A 19,738-nucleotide genomic window follows, 5' to 3' on the forward strand; every position below is an offset into this window, starting at 1 on the left:
AAGGACAATACTTATTTGGACATCTCAGTAGGGGATGTTTGTTGAAAATGCATTTTTTTGAAAATTCATTTTTAACACTTTATAGTCTCAGAATGATAGAGCCATTTGTTAGCCACATGTCCTTGGGCAAATTACTTCTCTGTGCCTCAGTTTTCTCATCTGTAAAATGGGAGAAATAATTTTAAAATACCTACTTCAAAAGATTAGGCTGAGGATTAAATATGTATATAAAGCATTTAGAATAGTGCCTGGCACCTGGCAGAAAGAGTGTCATGTAAATGTTAGCTATTATTCTCCTCAGCTCATATTTTTAATATGAAACACTCTGATGTATTTTGGTTTTCTTATTGTATTTTAGAGTAAAACCCTGCTGCTAGCTTTAATTAACAAAGCTAATTGTGTCTTTTTAATATTTTCACAGGAAAATTACTCAAACAGCTTTGAAGTTTCTGGGTCGTGCTATGTTCTTTTCAATGGGGTTTATAGTTGCTGTAAAAGGAAAGGTCGCAAGTCCTTTGGAAGCACCAGTCTTTGTTGCTGCCCCTCATTCAACATTCTTTGATGGAATTGCCTGTATTGTAGCTGGGCTACCTTCTATGGTATCTCGAAATGAGAATGCACAAGCCCCTCTGATTGGCAGTAAGTACTTGTAAGGTAACATAGATAAAATATTTTCATGCCCATGCTTTAAAATAAAATATATAGTTTATTGATAAACTTTTTTAAAAGTTTGAAATAATAAAACGTTGCAAACCTATTTATTGTAATAAGGTAGTACACGGAAATAGTATATTTGTGAAAAAAGATTAGAGACTTCCCTTTTATAGCCTCATAACTCTTTAAAACATTTTATTACTATACCATTATGTCTTTCTGTTCTTAGATATAGCCAGAAAGACTGGTTTTCAGATACTACCAGTGCTTGATTTGAGAGAATTTAACCCATGTTTGATTTGAGATAATCTGTGAAAACACAGGTTACATGTTGTTTCATGAATTTATCTTCAGGATATTAGGCTGCTAAATGCAGTAAGTCATTTCTCCTCACTGTTTTCTTCATATCGCCCTCCAAATCCATGAGGGACCTACGTGTAGCTCTCTGAAAAATTATGATGTGGAACAATAAGTACTTCCTGCCATAAAAAAATAATGACACAAGTGAAATGTTTTTCCCACCAGATGCTTTGGTCTCTCCCTCAGGAATTGTCTCCAAGTAACTACTCCCTGTTGTCCCAAGGTTATTGCAAACATCACATGAGAGAGTGAGTGTGAAAGTTGCCTCATGTTGCCTTGGTGCTCTGGAGAAGTAATAGTAGTTCTTACAGCTTTGTCATTGAGCTAAGACACTTTTGTTTGTTTGTTTGTTTGTTTGTTTGTTTTTTTAATGTAACTACCATGCTTTGTGTAATATGGCTTTTTCCTGAAAAATTGTGTAGCAATAGATTTTTGGTAAATTGAGGTTGATTTTCCATGTACCAGGAAGCTATTAAAAAAAAAAACTGTTGTGCTGAAAATTGCAGTATAATGAGTAATGGTTACCCCTACTTATGTGTACTATGAATTCAAATAATCAGTTTTCAAGGTATTCCTAAAATAAAACAATAATCTTGGAGCATACTCTAACTTTAATGTCAATTGAGGAAGAAGACCTTTGGGGGAAAATTACATTTGCTTCTTTTCATATTTTTGCTGCTTACTCCTGTTATATTATTGAAATATATTTAGTTGTAAATATCCACTTCTCCTTTTGAAATTAGAAGCTAAGTTCTAATAAATCCATTTTTTAATTGCTCCCTTCAATTTACTCTCATTTTAATTTTCCATACAATGTGTTGTATATCCAGAATTATTGCTGTGGTTGCTTTTGCCAGAAAATGGCATGCCTGTGACTTTTTTTTTGTTTTAAAGGACTGTTACGGGCTGTGCAACCAGTATTGGTGTCCCGTGTAGATCCAGATTCCCGAAAAAACACAATAAATGAAATAATAAAGCGAGCAACATCAGGAGGAGAATGGCCCCAGGTAAAACATGGTAGATGTTAATTTTAATATATTGAGAGTTTATTCATTGTACGTATGTAGATCTAATTATTTGGATCCACAGATAGCAATATCTGTGGACACCTATACTAGGTATCTTTAGCATAATAGGTACAGAGTAAATATAGTAGCAAGTATTAAGAAGTCTTCTTTCCCATGAGATGCTCGGTGGTATTAAATTTATCATTCTTTTTTATTCTCTAAACTCTTTGAACCAGTTTTCTCTTTGTGTTATAAAAAGTGATTCTCTAACTCTGAATTTAATTGCCACTTTAAAGATGAGATACAAGGTAGATACCTTAGTATCTATAACCATTATACTAAAGTATCTCCTATTTTATTTAAAAATCCTAATTATACAAGCTCAATTATACTCAATATTGTGGTGGGTAAGTGATTAAGATCTTTAATTTCAACTGAAATTTATTTAGATAGTGCTTTTCAGTTCAAGGAGCATATCAAAATCACCTTTAGAACTTTTTCCATACTTTACCATCTCACCATTCACTTCCCTGGAATCCCTTTTGAAAGCAAGGGAGGAGTAACATTTACTGCAAAATAAGCCAAGAGTGATTCTAATAGGAACCCCTTTATCTTTGCCCAGTTGTAAACAACTCATCTTTAGCAGACTAATAGTCCTGCAGTGATCTAGCCATACATGATGACACGAAGATCTTAAAGTCCAAGAGGACGTATGTGACCAAACAGGTGGTTTTAGAACGCAAAGCATGTAAGGAACGATTAAAAAGAAGACAGGTGGCATTTGGAGTAGAGTTTGATTTTTCTCTATGGATCATAAGAATGTGTTTAGGACTAGTAAGTGGGAGATAACAAATAAATAAATTTCAGCTCAATTGCTCATCTTAAAGAACTTTCTGTCCAGAAGGAAAATGGTCTGATGTGGAATCCTTTTCTAGAGTTTTCAGGCATTGGCTGAACAACCACTTGAGGGGGATATTGTAGAAAGAATTTAAGCATTAGAGGTACTAGGTGACTTTGAATGGCCCTTCCAGCTCTGAGATTTTATGATTCACTGTATACCCATTAATTTTTAGTAGCTTAGTTGTTAAATTTTCACTGAATAAAGTATATTTGATATTGTATCCCATTGTCATAGGAAACCTACTTTTAAATTGGAGAATGGGATTATACCTATTCATAATTTTTATTTTATAAATAATCTGTTATTATGGCAATGTAGTCCAATAAATGTTTTCCTTATCTAATTATCATAATACCCTTTGCTAACTGCTGTGATTGCAGGAATTTATTTTATTTTATGCACTTAGCAATTTATTCATGGCTAAATTTTAAGGGCATTAGAAAACTAAGTTGCTACTTTACTTAGTTAATGGAGGAAACTAACATACTGCATATCTTTTACCTTGAAAACTTGAAGAAGGATGTTAAAAGCTAAAAACACTGCCTGAAAAAGAAAAAAAGATATTAAGTTGTATTCCATATGTCAAGTAATTCAAGTAAACATAAAACACATTGTACACATTTCTTTTTTCCTTTGTCCTCAAGACATATCTGAACTACATGTTGTGGAAGTAAATATTATTTAATGGGAAAACTGAAACAAAGTAGGAAATTATTTGGTTAAGGATATATAGCAGAAGAAAGAATTTAATGTAGCCTAATGCACAATTTGACCATGAATTACACACTACATCTTCTTTTAAGTTTATTCAGATCATTAGTATTATCATTATGAGATATTTGTTAAATATATTCTTTATTCAAAGCTTAAATCCATTTTCCAGTTATCTTAATAGTCAGACCACACTTTTTTTTATAAGAAAATTGAATTATCTGATGGTAGCATTCATTAGAATCAAGTGTTAGCCTTTTATTTTATTTTTGTTTTTTAAGCATTGGCAGCTGTTTGTGAAGTCATAAGAAAGCGAGTAAAGAGGTAATTTATTAATTAGACTGAAATATTAAATCTATTCCTTTTTTCCCAAGATACTAGTTTTCCCAGAAGGTACTTGTACTAATCGTTCCTGTTTGATTACTTTTAAACCAGGTGAGAAAAATTAAATTATGTATTCTAACAAAGTAATATGGAAGATTTCTCAAATGATTTTATAGAAATATACAAAATAACTCTTTAGCTTGCTCTGAGCATTTTTTTCTTTTCTGGTGGCAAGTTTTTAACGTTGTGGAACCACAGAACTTACTCCTTTGCTTTCTCTTTGGGTGTCACAATTTCTTTCCCCTTGTAGTGTCCACTCCATGCATGTGTGCTCCAGATGTGTGGCTGTGAATGCATTTGGGAACCCTCACAGACACGTGAGGTTCTATGTCATCAAGTAGAAAACCTATTTCATTATAATGTCTTCAGATGCCTTCTAAGATTCACTTCTTTTTTTAACATTAGAAGTCAGTGAATGCAGCTTTCTTTATAATTTGGAATACTTTAAATGTTTTTGTATTAGCTGCTACAATGCTCAGCAGCCAAGTTATGACTCAGTTCTAGTGAGTGTGGTAGTTCTTGCTTCAAGCATTTAGTTTTATGTAGATTTTCTTATTTTTCTTTGTCATGATTTTATCATTCCTTAAAATTCTGTTGAGAATGGGAGAAAATTTTTGCAATCTATCCATCTGACAAAGGGCTAATATCCAGAATCTACAAGAAACTTAAATGAATTTTCAAGAAGAAAATAAACAACCCCATCAAAAAGTGGGCTAAGGATATAAACAGACGCTTCTCAAAAGAAGACATTAATGTGGTCAACAAACATGGGAAAAAAGGCTCGTCATCACTGGTCATTAGAGAAATGTAGATAGAAACCACAATGAGATACCATCTCGTTCCAGTTAGAACGGCAATTACTAAAAAGTCAGGAAACAACAGATGCTGGAGAGAATGTGGAGAAATAGGAACACTTTTACACTGTTGATGGGAGTGTAAATTAGTTCAACCACTGTAGAAGACAGTGTGGTGATTCCTCAAGGATCTAGAACCAGAAATGCCAATTGACCCAGCAATCCCATTACTGGATATATACCCAAAGGATATAAATCATTCTACTATAAAGACACATGTACATCTATGTTTATTGCAGCACTGTTCACAATAGCAAAGACTCAGAACCAACCCAAATGCCCATCAATGATAGACAGGATAAAGAAAACGTGGCACATACACACCATGGCACCATGGACTACTATGCAGCCATAAAAAAGGATGAGTTCATGTCCTTTGCAGGAACATGGATGAAGCTGGAAACTATCATTCTCAGCAAACTAACACAGATACAGAAAACCAAACACTGTATGTTCTCACTTATAAATGGGAGTTGAACAATGAGAACACATGGACACAGGGAAGGGAACATCACATTCTGGGGCCTGTTGGCGGGTAGGGGGCTAGGGGAGGGATAGCATTAGAAGAAATACCTAATGTAGATGACAGGTTGATGGCTGCAGCAACCCCCCATGGCACGTATATACCAATGTAACAAGCCTGCACGTTCTGCACATGTATCTGAGAACTTCAAGTATAATAATTTTTTTAAATTCTGTTGTATATTAACACTTAGAAAATGAAAAAAGTGAGTAAATAATGAATAAGCAAATACTTTAAATGGCATAGGCACAGCATTTAATGTTTTCCTTCAGTAGTTCTTAATTCAAAAAATCTCTCATTTGGTAAGCACTAGGAATTTACCAACATTTAGCAAATGATTTCTGTTATACATACTCTTAAAATATTTAGTCTGTTTATACTATTTACTAATTTTTTCTTTATCATAAAACTTTTATTCACATGAAAACACATTATAAAATTTAAATGTGGTTGGTTGCAGGAGCCTTCATCCCAGGAGTTCCAGTGCAGCCAATCCTCCTCAGATACCCAAACAAGCTGGTAAGCATAATATTTGACTACAGGAAGAATTTCAGTATTCCTAATAGCACGGATACTCTGGAACCCCTTTTAATATATAAATAAGATTGTGAACAGATAAATGGTGGAAGCCAATGGGCGAGTTCATTCTGCTGACCACATCTAGTTTTCAAAAATTTGCAAGATAGGCACATATCCATTGATACCAATATTAAATATTATTTTGCTATTACTGAACTTCAGGAAGATATTTCTTTAGCCTCTACTGTGTTGTCACCATGTTGGTGTGATTAATTTCAAGATTAGGGTCTCATTAGAATGAATAGTAAAAATTTGTGATTTTCATTAACTCTAGAAGGAAACTTTTCCTGATTCAGTGGTCATTACTAGTGAAGAAATATTGAAATAGCAGGATAAATATGAAAGGCTTGGTCTTTCATTACTGGCTCAGTACTTACTAATTGTGTGAGCCTTGGCAGCAAGTAGATTAATTAAATAGAAAAATATCTGAGAAGAACTTAACTTTTTTTTTTTTTTTCGAGACAGAGTCTTGCTCTGTTACCCAGACTGGAGTACAATGGCGTGTTCTTGGCTCATACAACCTCTGCCTCCTGGTTTCAAGTTATTCTCTCTCCTGTCTCAGCCTCCTGAGTAGCTGGAAATACAGGCATGCTCCACCAGGCCTTGCTAATTTTTGAATATTTAATGGAGACAGGGGTTCAACATGTTGGCCAGGCTGGTCTTGAACTCCTGACCTCAAGTGATGGACCCTCCTTGCCCTCTCAAAGTCCTGGGATTACAGGCATGAGCCACCGTGACCTGCCTAACTTAATATCTTATATAAAGTCCAGAGTCGCCTCAGGAAGTAGTCTCTTCTGCTCCAGTTGAGTTACGTTGTCCTCTAGATATTGATTGTATCATGATTTTCCTAAAGAAAGACTTTGAGAGAATGTTTTGGTTCTAAGAGAAACTCTCTTTACTAGAGAATTTATATAAAAAGCCAGGATATAATTATTAGTTGTCTCTACTATTTAAGATTAAGAGTTATTGATGAAATCAATTTCTATATAGAGGCTGGTTTTTCAACCTTGGGCATCTATGGCTAAAGAAAGAATTAAGATCTATCAGACTTTTATTCGTTGTACTTCTGCCTATAGGTTTGAGTTTATCGTATGTTCAAATTATTTCATTTCTCCCAAATAGGCATGTTTTTTTTTTAAACTGATGTATTCTAGGTTTTTTAAAAGCAAATTAATTATCCAGATATGTTCATATTAGAAGAAAAGTGACTAAACATGTACAATAGTTTTTTAAAAATTCAGAACATGTCATTTCATAAAAAGTTGGTGACATTAGGAAGATCTTTGCTATGTAGATATGTAATCCAATAATATATTTATTTCACTTCTCAATATTTTGCTTTTAATTTCAGAAAATAAATACATGAATCCTTATATTAAAATAAGATCTTTATTTGGTATTTTTCCTCGAGGCTAACAGCTAAAATAATTTTGTTATTATAGGATACTGTGACCTGGACATGGCAAGGATATACATTGTAAGTCACTTATGTCTATTATTAGTTTCTATATATTTTATTTTAGTGAAGAAAAAGATTATTTATTCATTTCTTTAAACAGTATAATTAAAAAAATATTGTTATCTTTAAAAATGTAAAAATTTCTGATCAGAGCCTTAAATCTTATTACTGATAAGTCTCTGTAGAGAGCATCACTATTTTGACCACTAACCCCTGTTGTCTCCTGTATGCAAAATTCTAGTCATCTGTCCTATTCAAGTGGATCTCAAGTATTTGTCTGCTAGTTTGTAAGTGACCTAGTTTGCATCATAGTTAGCTTTAATTTTGTAGTTTTATTTCCATTGCAGATTTGGCATTCCCTAGTGTCTCCATTCTTACTATGTTGGTTTAAGCCATTCAGAAACATTTAGTCATATGGCCTGAAATAGCTATGAAGTGTCTGATATGAGTTGAAAAAATAGCTAACCAAGATTTCAGTTATGCTCTTGGATTTGAAAAGCACTGGAATCAGCAGTTTCTCTAAGCACTTAAGAGAGGAGAGGAATATAGTTTCATTATTAAGCAAGCTGATGTGAAGTAGGCCTTTAAAAAGAACAGAACATGTAGAAACTTGGTTTCTCTCAAGATCTTTTGTTTAGTTCTCTCTGAACAAGTCAGAGCCTATTTAAATTTTGATGAGAGCCGTATGAAACACCTAGATTTGCAGACTTCCCCTGGGGGCTTACCCAGTTTTCATATTGTTAAGCACAAAGCTCAGATAATGTTGTTGATGGATAGGTGACAATCACTTAGAAATATTTAAGGAAATCATCAATTGCCTTCACACACACTGTAGATATTTTTAGATACGTTCCTCATAATCCAGCCAACTTCTGAAATCAAAATTTTTTACTACTGCATAATTTCTTCATTTTTTGTTTATGTAAATTGCTTTGAAATAATAAATTTAAATCAGAATAGGTAACTGATGTGCCAGTAGAATAAATATTAATACATATGAAACATTTATATTCTTGTTATGCTTCAGTCCTTGATAATTGAAGATAAGCAAATCACACCAAAAATAAAGAACATAAATTATAGAGGATATCTAAACAGCATATTATCTTTCACTTACCAGGAAATCAATTTATTCATTTGACTAAAATACATGTTTCATGGCACTACTGATTTTGAATTCCTGATTGCTTTTATACAATGGAAAATTAGGAGAAACAGGTAGGATGAAAGTGTTTGGGAAAATGAAGTGACTCAGCAATGGATGCGTAGCATACTTCAGCTTCCTGAGGTGCGCCTTCCTCTGGGCCTTTATAGATTAAGTTCCTAACAGAGATAGTGACTTGGGTTCACTATGTGGTCAATAGGAATTTCTGTTTTGATTGCACAGCAGTCCAGGTTAATGTGGAGATCAAATAGGAGAAAGCTTTTCTAGAAGAGGAACTGGGGATAGACAACATAATAGATGGGTTTAGTTAATCTAGCCTTCTCAACTGAGAAGTATGTGAGAAAAGGAAAAGGAAATAAGGAGAGAGAATTCAGGAATGAAAGAAAGAAAAAATATTTTGAGAGTCAAAGACTTTTCAGGACTTTTAAACAAACACAAAATCTTTAGAAGGCGCAGCTTTGTTTTGTTTGAATGCCACATTGCACCTGTCTATCTATTGCAAATCTCACTTCCACTTTTGTCTTCTCATCCACTTAATATTATTGTTAGCACTGTCTCTATTACTTCTAAATAAGTTTTCTCAATGACCCTTGCTCAAAGTCCTACTCCAGGCACAGATTCTAAGAAATGGATTTTATAACAAAACAAATATCCCAAGGGAAAGGAGACTCAGAATAAACTTAGAGAAGTTTTGTATCAGTTAAGAAGTATTCAGTCTGTCTGTAGGGTGGACGAGACAGGTTAATTGAGATTTTGTCTGTGGTTTTATATGGTTTACAGTATGCAGAATTTTCAGAACAGAATATGCATCTATTCAAATACTTGAATTCCACAGTTCTATTTAAATAATTAAAAAGAATTTGCAGTGGGTAGTGTGGATTGACTTTAGAGTTTAAAGACAGTAAAAGATTTTTTTCCTTTCAGATGGAAGATTTGCGAACTAACACATTAACAATTTATAATTAATTATGAAAGTGATAAATCTACTTTCTAAATTATTTCTTTTAACTAAATTATTAAGGTCCTAAATTCCTTAAATAAGTCCCCTCAGGTAATTTTTACAAAAAAAAATTATATTTTAATTTCTGAACAGTGAAAAGAGATTGGTTGGTTCTTTTCTTAAATGTGTAGTCTAATCCACTCTGCCTGATTTCTGGGTCAGTTGTCTAATGAGGCTAAATTAAAAATCCCGTAGAAATCTTACCCAGAGAATCTGAATAGGTACTGGAAAGCTACAAGTAGGAACAACCATTTCAAACATTATCTTGAGAGGGTTGCTTAATCACTTTAAAGACAGTCTTTGCCTGCCTTTACAATGAAATTTGAAACTTTTCAGATTTCCTCATAACTAAAACATCTTAAATAACTGGGACAACTTTAATAAAGCTTCTGCTTTTAAGGAAAGGCCCATCGATTTTTTTTTAATGTTAGAAAGAGTTAAGAAATGTAATGATCTACCTAGGAATTTTCTTATACACACATTTACATACCTTAAAATATGGCCTTGGGTAGTTTCTCTAGGGACTTGGGCCTTTGAGACTGTGTTGTCAAGGAAACTTCAAAGGTTGTGGTTTAGTCTGTTGAGCTGAGGCTCTCACTCAAATACATATTTGGTATTCATTTGGTGATTTAACTTTTGAATAAAAATTGTCAAGAATACTTGTCTAAGCCGGTCACAGTGGCTTACACTTGTAGTCCCAGCTACGTGGGAGACTGAGGTGGGAGAATCACCTGAGTCCAGGAGGTTGAGGCTGCAGTGAGCTGTGATTACACCACTGCACTCCAGCCTGGATGACATAGTAAGACCCTGTCTCAAAAAAGAAGAAGAAGAAGAAAAAGAATAGTTGTCTAGGCCCAAAAAGTGTATTGCTGCAGCGTAGCATTTATAAATGCAAAATATATATGAAGCGTGATGTGGGGGTATTTGTGTATAAAGAAATGATTGCTGAATAACATAAGATGATACTTGCATTATTGTATAAAGATAGCTCTTTCTTTTTTCTCTCCAGCATTCAGCTTTGTATGCTTACTTTCTGCCAGCTCTTCACAAAGGTAGAAGTTGAGGTAAGTCATTCAAAATGTAGCTTTGGAACTTGAGATTTGGCCTTTCCTTTAATTTTGAATTTCTAGTCTAGGGAGTCCAGATACAAAGGTCCATCACCCATAACATAAACCTTGGTATTTTACAAATTGTGTATATAAACATAGGCTGTCAGATTTAGCCCTTAAAATCATGTTAGAAAACACCTCTAGATTCTGGGAACTTGAAATATGTAACCACCCTGGCTGGCCAGAGGGGCATTACCTTCTCTCATTTTTTTTTTAACTCCTTTTAATGCTGACCTTTGCCAAATTGAATATGTTTCCACATCCTGACAAAAGGAGCTGACCGTAGCTGATAGAGCCCCACACCTCCTTAAAGAAAATGTTTTGCGAAAGCTAAGAGATGCTACTTGGGGTCTAGGGGAGAGACATAGGGGTCAGAAGCCCTCACTGTGAAATCACTTTGCACATGAAAAGCCCAAGGAAATTATATCTGGGAGGCAGCTCATAACATCATTCACAGGACAGTTATGGTTTGAGTTACAGTGGCAGGTAGTGACAGAGGTGTTATTATAGCATTCTGAAAATTTTGACGAGGTTTTTAAGGCTCCAAAGGTTGGTTCCAGAGCTGTTCTTAGTATCTAGATATGATGTAGAGTAGACCTCAGAATTCAGAATTCAGTGGGTTTTAGCAATACCCTCAGGTAGTCTCTGAAGAGAGACAGTTTGATAGTGGGTCTCCTGGATTTTCTAATTGCATCCATGAGTTGTGTGATGAAAACCTTATACTGAGTTCTGAGTGGGGACTACTGCCTAAGTGACAGGACTGTGAAATTTAATTCACAAGAATACTATTTTGCTTTGTTGGATAGCTTAGTGATTTGGCCATTTAGAGATTGTCAGCATTTCCAGATGAGTTAGGAGGGCAAATTACATTTCAGAATGAGTTTAGTGAAATTTTCTTGAGATTTGCCTGTTTTCTGCCTGTCTTGAAAATATCTGTTTATTAATTATATTTTGCACCTCCCCACTTTGAAAACCAGCTGAGTGTATCTCATTGTGGCCAAAAAACCCCACATTTGTGCTTGAGTTTTTCTTAGAGGTTCCTGGGGGGGGAAAAGAAACTAATTTAATAAGTTTAGGAAGTATTAAGGTAAACAAAATGATTTTTTTTTTTTCTCAAGACTACTCAGTTCCTTTGAAATGTCTGACTTATGGAACCATTTTCTCTGGATATCTCCCGGAACCGGTATTCTGTAGAATGCATTTCAGGAAGCTCTAAATGCTAATATTTCTAAATACTCTGAGCACTGCTCTTGCTTCTTTAAGAGCTGCTCAGGTGGTCTAGGCCTGTTTTACTTTTCTAAAAAAAGCAAGAAAACTCTTACTTTTAAAAAGCCATGCTGTCTTCTCTGCAAGACATTGTCTCCCTCTCAATTTATCTTCCTCTAACTACAACAAGATCTAGCAACAGATGTAGAAATGTACACAGAGCTATCCTTTTTTTGTCTTAGCATGTCAGTGGTCAAACTGCATTACAACAGAGGTATTCAGATTCCTCATTTTTTTTTCGCCATGACCATTATTACCACATTTCCTTTCTGTGTCATGGCTTTCGTTTTTTAAAACATTATAATATTTGCGTTCTCCAGCTAGTTCTGAGACCTGTTTGGATTGTATTTTTCTGGCAAAGAAAACAATGTAGTCTTTGTTCCATAACTTCACAAATAAAATGACTTTCAGCTGCATGAAAATAGCCGCATCAACAAAGATTTGATGAATTAGAATTGTGGTGCAGAACAAGAGGATGAGAGTTTGTGGACTTCAGATTTAGTACAGATATTCTTATTTTCATTATGTTTATTTTAAATTTATGATTCTCCCTTCCACCCAGGTGACTCCTAAATACTTTATGATATTTTGATATTTTAATATTCACTTGTGGATTTAACTGAAAATGTATCCCAGCAGCCCTTCAGGTACTAAGTATACCACACCCTGGCTTGAGGCTCTGAAGAGCTGGACCATCTCTGAGGTGCCAGCTTTTCCACCGTGTCTGCTGAGGCCCATCTTGAGATTGGTTTGTGGTCTCGGTACATTTAGTTGTTCCAGTTTCAATTGTCTTGGTTGTTCTCAAGTAACCCCTTTTTTATTTTAAATTGATGGAAATCCTTGCTATTATCTTATTTTATCTTTATTTTCACTCCATGGTTTTGGAATTTCTTGAATATTAGGTAAACCTAATTCAAGATATATTATTCAAGGATATGGTATTAATTTTATGGTTTTTAAATTGAACTTTGAGTGAATTGTTAAAGCACCTTTTAGACACTCTTGCTTTTATGAGTCACATGACATCCCATTATGTTGGCTGCCATATCCTTTAGTTTCACAAGTCTCCCCTCAGTAATGATGATTACCAAACTCTTTAATTACCAAAATCATTACATATCTAAGATGTAATGAATCTAATATTTAGGAATATTTTCTTACAACCTCTTCCCAGCCCGCTCTGCTTCCCAACATAGAGACATATGGTATTTTTGAAAAGGTTATTATTTTCTCAACTCTTGGATCTTAAAAATGTTGTAAGTTCTAAACCTCATGTCCTATGTAGTTATTCTTCTGGCATCCTTGAACAATGATAAAGACGTGTGTCTACAGAATGGTCCTACTAAAAGTTATTATTTGATTTGTAATGTGGCATAATGGGTGTTCTTAAAGTATCTTGTAGTCATACTTTTATCAACCAGCTACTTCACAAATATGCCTTTATAAAGATAAGGCTTAGGATAGAGAAAATAAGATAGCTGGTAGGAAGCACTGCAAAAGTGAAATAAATGAAGAGTCTGCTAGTTTATCTCATGAGAGAGAATATATTCTTAATCAGACTATAAAGCACTAAGTGGGCAGCAGCTAGTTTATGAATGGAAACTAGCCATTCACACTAACTATGCAATCAGTTTCCTTCATAGGCTATATCTCAGTTTGTATTCAAAGCATGTTGACTTTAGAAACATGTAGTGTATATTATAGATACATAAAAATTGTCTGTACTGGGCATATTAAACATATAATAAGTCCTCCCTTATCTGTAGGGGATATGTTCCAAGACTCCCAGTGAATGCCTGAAACTGCAGAACGTACCAAACCCTGTATATACTAAGTTTTTTCCTAAACATACATACTTCCAATAAAATTTAATTTATAAAATAAGCACAGTAAGAGATTAACAGTAATAACCAATAATAAAATAGAACAGCTGTAACAATAGATATAATAAGAGTTGAATGTGAATGTGGTCTCTCTCTATCTCTCTGTCAAAATCTCATTGTACTATACTCATCCCTCTTCTTGTGATGAAGAAAGGGTGGAGCAGGATGGCATGAAATTTCATCACCCTATTCAGAATGGCATGCAATTTAAACTTATGAGTTGTTTATTTCCAGAATTTTCCATATAATGTGTTTGCACTATAGTTGACTGTTGGTACCTGAAACCACAGAAAGCAAAACCCCAGATAAGGGAGACCACTGTATTTTCTTTAGGAAAATTCCTTTACAAAGCTTATAGTGAGCTTATAGTAGCTAGCATTAGGCCTAAAATACTTTGTGGTGGGCAATTCATTTCCTTAAAGTAATAGAAAAGTTTTTTTTTTTTTAATTTAAAAAGAATGACTGATTTAGGAAAGGATTGTAATTAATAAGGAGTATTATGATCAACAGCTCTACATATATATCACTTTTAAGATCTTTAGAGAGCTAATTACTTAGGAAAGATTCAAAGACATTTATATAGTTTATTTAAATATCTAAATGCACTAAAACTATTTGTAGTTTTTAATCTAAAATGAGCCTTTTAGAAAACCTCAATCACACAACTACACACACATACACACACATACACACACACCCTGCATATATACTTGTTCTAACAAAGCTAATTTTGTCTGAAACTTGGTAATATTCTGGAATTTGTCAATACTAAATAGAGAAATCGAGTGTTATAAAAAGGGTATTAACCGGAGTTTTTTTTCTAATCATGTTACTACCTAACTCTGTGTGCTTGAGAAAATTAAACCTTTCTAAGCCTGCGTTCTCACTGGAAAAATGGGGATAATGATACCTAATTTATTTTTTTATAGAGTTTTGAGGATTAATAAGATTACTTATGTGCTGGCACATAGTAAGTGTTCAATAAGCACTAACTTTTACTTTCCATCTCATCTAGATGTTTCTGTTCTTTTGGAAAGGAAGCAGCAAGTGTTGTTTATAAATATCTTCCTTCTTTTGCATTTTTTCTCTTAAAAGAAGAATTATAGAAAGAACTCGAAATGCATGTTTAAGGTTGTCCTTTTAAAATTCATTTCTGTTACAAGGAAAAAAGAAAAGATTTATTATGTATCATAATTCCTCAATCTACCTCTTCCTTATCATTTATTTAGTAGAAAGGAATGTGCTTGGTGTGGTTAATTAAAAAATGAATAAACTAGCTTTAGTGATACTGAGCATTTATGTAAGTGAATGGCTTTGGTTGATGGATGTCTTAAATAGTAGACTGAAGAATGTTGTATCTTGCTTGTATGCAATTTAAGGCCCAAGAGGAAGTAGGGGACTCTAGGACCAAAAGCACAAACAAGAGATATTAATCTGAGAAACATGTTGATTAGTCTCTTCCTCATCTGGGACAGGATGGTGCAAAGTTAAGTATGGTGAAGGTACGGAGAATACTGTATTTGAAAGGAGAGGGGAGTGGAGCTGTGAAGCCAGTTTCATGTGCAAAAAAACAAACAAAAAAAAAGGAGTAAGTTCACATAAGCTGTCTTCTTTATAAAGTTGAAAGTGAAGTGTCATTTATCCAGGGAGAGTGAGGTAAAAGTTCAATTGCAACTTAAAAAGCATGGAACATATGTAACACTGTTAGCATCTCTCAGTGGTCCCTAACAGGAATATGCAGGCAAGATCAGAAGAGGTGGCTGAGGATGTGTGATTGGCACTGTGGGCATGGCAGAAGTGAAAGATTCTAAGTAACAGGTCGTACAGAAGCATCTGACTCTCAAGTCCAGTTTTGATAGGCAGGGAGATGTTGCCAGAGGGAGTGGATGATTAGATCCAGATGTGACCATTAGGTTGTCATGGTCTATGAAAGACCAGATTAGGGGAGAAATAAACACTAATAGATAATGAGGAAAAACTGATTGAAGAACTTATCAGAGATTAGAATCATAAGTTTATTTCCATGGGTGAGTTAGAGTTGAGAAGAGTATCTGTGGCCAAGATGTCAAGCGGATCATCAGGGTGTGTATGGAGGATACTGAGAGAAGTTGAAGTTAGAAAGGAAAACTTGCGGCTTGAAGTCATTGGGATATAAAGATGCGTGTTGGGAGCCATAAAAGATAGTGGCAATGATGTTCCCCTCTCTTTGATTGATTTTCCTTTCCAAATAAAGGATACATGCACACTGTGAGCCTTGAATGACTGTACAAAATGGAAATGTGATATAGAGGGCAAGGTCTTATCCTAGGAGAGGTGACTTTTTATTAGAATTTTTACTGAATTGCTTCTCAGGAGGAATGGGGCCTCCAAGGCCCATGGGTGTCAAATTTAGGATTTTAATTATTTTGTACTCTCTGTGGAACTTACTTCCTTAAGAATAAAATGCTTTGACAATATGAGAGTTATTAAAAATTATTTTATGAAAAATACTATCTGCACTAATAAAAACTAAACCCATATTTCATTGTACTATGTTTGGTTAACAGTGTAGCAGCAAATTATTTTTCAAGGTTTTCAGTATGTACTTTTATGACCTACAAATCAAGTGTATTATAAAATGGTTGTTTGGCCTTTTTAAAAAATGAAGAATTATATGGCAATTTGAAACTTTAATTTCTTACACTGTTTTGTTAGAGATTGTATGAACATTAAGTTCAACTTTCTGGGTTTTTTTTATGTCATACTAAGCAAATGCAAGAAATTTTGCGAGATCAGGATGCAGGGAATTTTCAGAAATATTTTTTTGCAAAGATAGTTATTCTAGATCTATAAGGATGTGGGGACCTCTGGTGGCTTAGTTTATTTTTCCATATTAAAGAACAACTATGCACAAACAGAATTCCAATTGGGAAGGACTTTAGAGATCATTTAGTTAAATTTTTTGTTTGATGGGAGAGGGCACTGAGGCTCATAAAGGCTAAATGACTTTTCCAGGATCACATAGCAGATCTCAAGCAGCAACCCAGTCCAAGAACTCTTTCTGCAGTATGTGGCTGCCCTCTTAAGAGAGAAAGTAATCAGATAAATGTGAAAAGTAAAAATGTCCTGTAACATATTATTCTATAATTCCTATACATTTTATCTTAAAAAAATGCAACTTGCATCTATGCCATCCTCCACATCCTCACTCCCTCTCCTGAAGGTCTTATTCTCTCTCTCATGATTGCAGTTGCTTCCAGACATTCTCCCTACTCTTAGTCTTCTTTGGGGCATACCCTGAAGTTACCACTCAAAAACTTGTACCTGGTCATGTCATTACCTTATTTAAACGTCACCTCTGAGATACCAATGCTTACAGCTTTCTTAATATGATTGACAAGATTTGAAAACAGGTTCATTTGTGGGAAAAATGATATTTTTAACTTCTTCTAGTTGCATTCTTTATTTATCAAATGGAAGTGGTAGGATTTACTTCAAGGAATTGTTTAGAGAGTTAATCATATAAAGCCCCTAATATAAAATACCCAGCACACAGTGGATGCTTAAAGGTATATTTGTCTTTCCGTTTATGCCTTATTGGTGAATTTAGCTCATTGTTTCATGAATTTCTACCCTACTGCATGGAAAGCTTCTTGAGGGCAGGGACTTTGTTGTTGTGTTTTTAGGGCTTAGTGCAGTGCCTGAGCACCTATTATGGAAGAAGAATTAATGAAATAAAATAATGTATGTAAAACACCTAGCATGATGTCCTGTTTGTAGTTATAATTCAATAAACATAACTATTGGCAAAATCTCACTTAACCTTAAAAAGCCAAGATCAAGTATTAGTTCTTCTATAGAGTATCCTTAACAGAATTAGCTTTCTTGTGTGCACTCTCTCCCTAGGCACCACCTTCCTCTTTGGCTGAATTTCCCTGGCCCCTGACAAAATTAATCCTTTCCTACCTCTTGCTCTCATACTCCTGGAAGGATGGTTAGTGGGGGGAAAATAAGGTTTTTTGAATCTGACAAATCTTGGGCTGAATTCTGGCCATGTGACTTGTATACATTTAGGTAAGTTAATTAAGCTATTGAGCCCCATCTATAATTGGGGGTAATAAGGGTAATGACACTTAGCTTATGGGGTTATTAATGTGTTGGTCTATCATATTAAAATATTGATTTTCTTTAGAGCAGGGAATAGTGTTCTGTTAATCTTGCCTGGTATATAGTAGGTGCTGAAAAATATGTAATGACTTGAATATGGCACTAAAACCTTGTTAATGTTAGAAAACCATAAATAAACACAAGAACAGAACAATTGAGGCATCACAGAATATCAAGTGGAGAAAAAATATAATCAAAATGGTGTTTAGCGAAAACTGTAAAGCCAATACTAAGAGTTTTTTTAAAGCAGAATAAATTATAAAACATAAAGTCCAAACAAATAGTGAAAACTATGAAAGACAAAAATAAAAGAAAAAAGTTTTTACATAAAGGGATGGGAGTAGTAGAAAATGCAGTTCTAGGAGTAAGGTCTTAGTAGTTACAGCTTTACACTTCCAGAATTACAGCCACTGGCTCATTTTACCCTCACAATCACCAGAGAAGTAGTGATCATAAATCTCTTTTTGGAGTTGAGGAGTTGATTCAGCAAAGTTAAATGCCATACTGGTTAACACACAAGCAGACTCAGGGCTTAGAAACAGATCTGAGTCCAAGACCAGTGCCCCATTACCTCATGTAACCTATGTTCTAGAAAGGTAGATGATTTAATATATTGATAATTCATAAATTAATTTACTTAGCATTTAATGTCTTAGGCTTAAGACATTGTTATGGAAAGGTATGTTTGTCTTTCAGTTTATGCCCGTTCAAGTACCAAATGATGAAGAAAAAAACGATCCTGTCCTTTTTGCCAGTAGAGTCCGGAATTTAATGGCAGAGTAAGTGTCTTTATGTGATTATAACTCATAAATAATTTGAAAGTTATTTCTACATGGTATTTAACTAGTTTTAAGGGTTTTTTCCCCCCGAAGGCCTTGTTCCCCAACTCATTTTGGTACATAAAATAATGTTCCAAGAGACGAGGTCCGTATAACAATCTATAAATGTTTTCCACAGCTACATACCCCAAATAAGGAAATACGACTGAAGAGGGTACAATAACCAGAAAAGACCAGAATCTGCTCTCCACAGGGCAGATTCTTTCAAGCTGGCCCGCCACTGTCAGATGAGCCTTGTGATGATCTGTGGTTCCCGCCATGGCCCATCTTCTATCCCCTCAACCTTCGTATAGCTGCCCAGGGCTGTGTTTCTAAGGCATTACTGACTATAGCACCAAAAAAGAGAAAGTTTGCAATGGAAAAAGATGCATAGAAGAGGGAGGAAGTCACCCTTCATAGATGGCTATAAATTAGGATTTAGAAACTATAAAACATAAGGTTAATATTTTCCTGCACATAAGGGAGTTCTAACTGGCCATTATTCTGACCAGATAAATCAGAGTATGTATTATACTCTACCACCACCCAGGTAGCCTCAGAGCCCTCCAGGCATGCACCCTCTCCCCACACACGACCTTCTTCATTCCCAGTGATAAGTTTGGAGCTAATAGACCAGCAATGTTTATTCTCTTAGTAAAAATTCAAGGAGAACTCTGAATTTAGCTTCATAGCTGAATTTAGCTTTATAGCCAGATTTCATATATATATATATATATATATATATATATATATATATATATACTCTACATCATATATATATATCATATATATAGATTATATATCATCATATATATATAATATATATATTATATATATGATATAGATTAAGTATATGTTTTAATCTAATATATGTATCTTAATGTTTTTCTGCAGAATAACTATTTTCAAAATAGAATAA

At 34.3% G+C, this 19,738-nt stretch overlaps 1 protein-coding gene across 2 annotated transcripts in view; it reads left to right on the top strand.

The window, feature by feature from the left end:
- The window catches only part of LPCAT2 (lysophosphatidylcholine acyltransferase 2), an 83,476-nt gene that overhangs the window by 20,072 nt on the left and 43,666 nt on the right, over positions 1-19,738 (top strand). For both annotated transcript variants that reach the window (XM_035281707.3, XM_035281708.3), the window contains exons 3-9: positions 422-639; positions 1,909-2,021; positions 4,008-4,068; positions 5,855-5,913; positions 7,416-7,450; positions 10,607-10,661; positions 18,698-18,780. In XM_035281707.3, the coding sequence (XP_035137598.1) occupies positions 422-639; positions 1,909-2,021; positions 4,008-4,068; positions 5,855-5,913; positions 7,416-7,450; positions 10,607-10,661; positions 18,698-18,780 (624 nt within the window). The remainder of the gene's footprint in view (positions 1-421; positions 640-1,908; positions 2,022-4,007; positions 4,069-5,854; positions 5,914-7,415; positions 7,451-10,606; positions 10,662-18,697; positions 18,781-19,738) is intronic.

This window comes from Callithrix jacchus, chromosome 20, assembly GCF_049354715.1.
Source record: "Callithrix jacchus isolate 240 chromosome 20, calJac240_pri, whole genome shotgun sequence".
NCBI classification, from domain to species: Eukaryota; Metazoa; Chordata; class Mammalia; order Primates; family Cebidae; genus Callithrix; species Callithrix jacchus.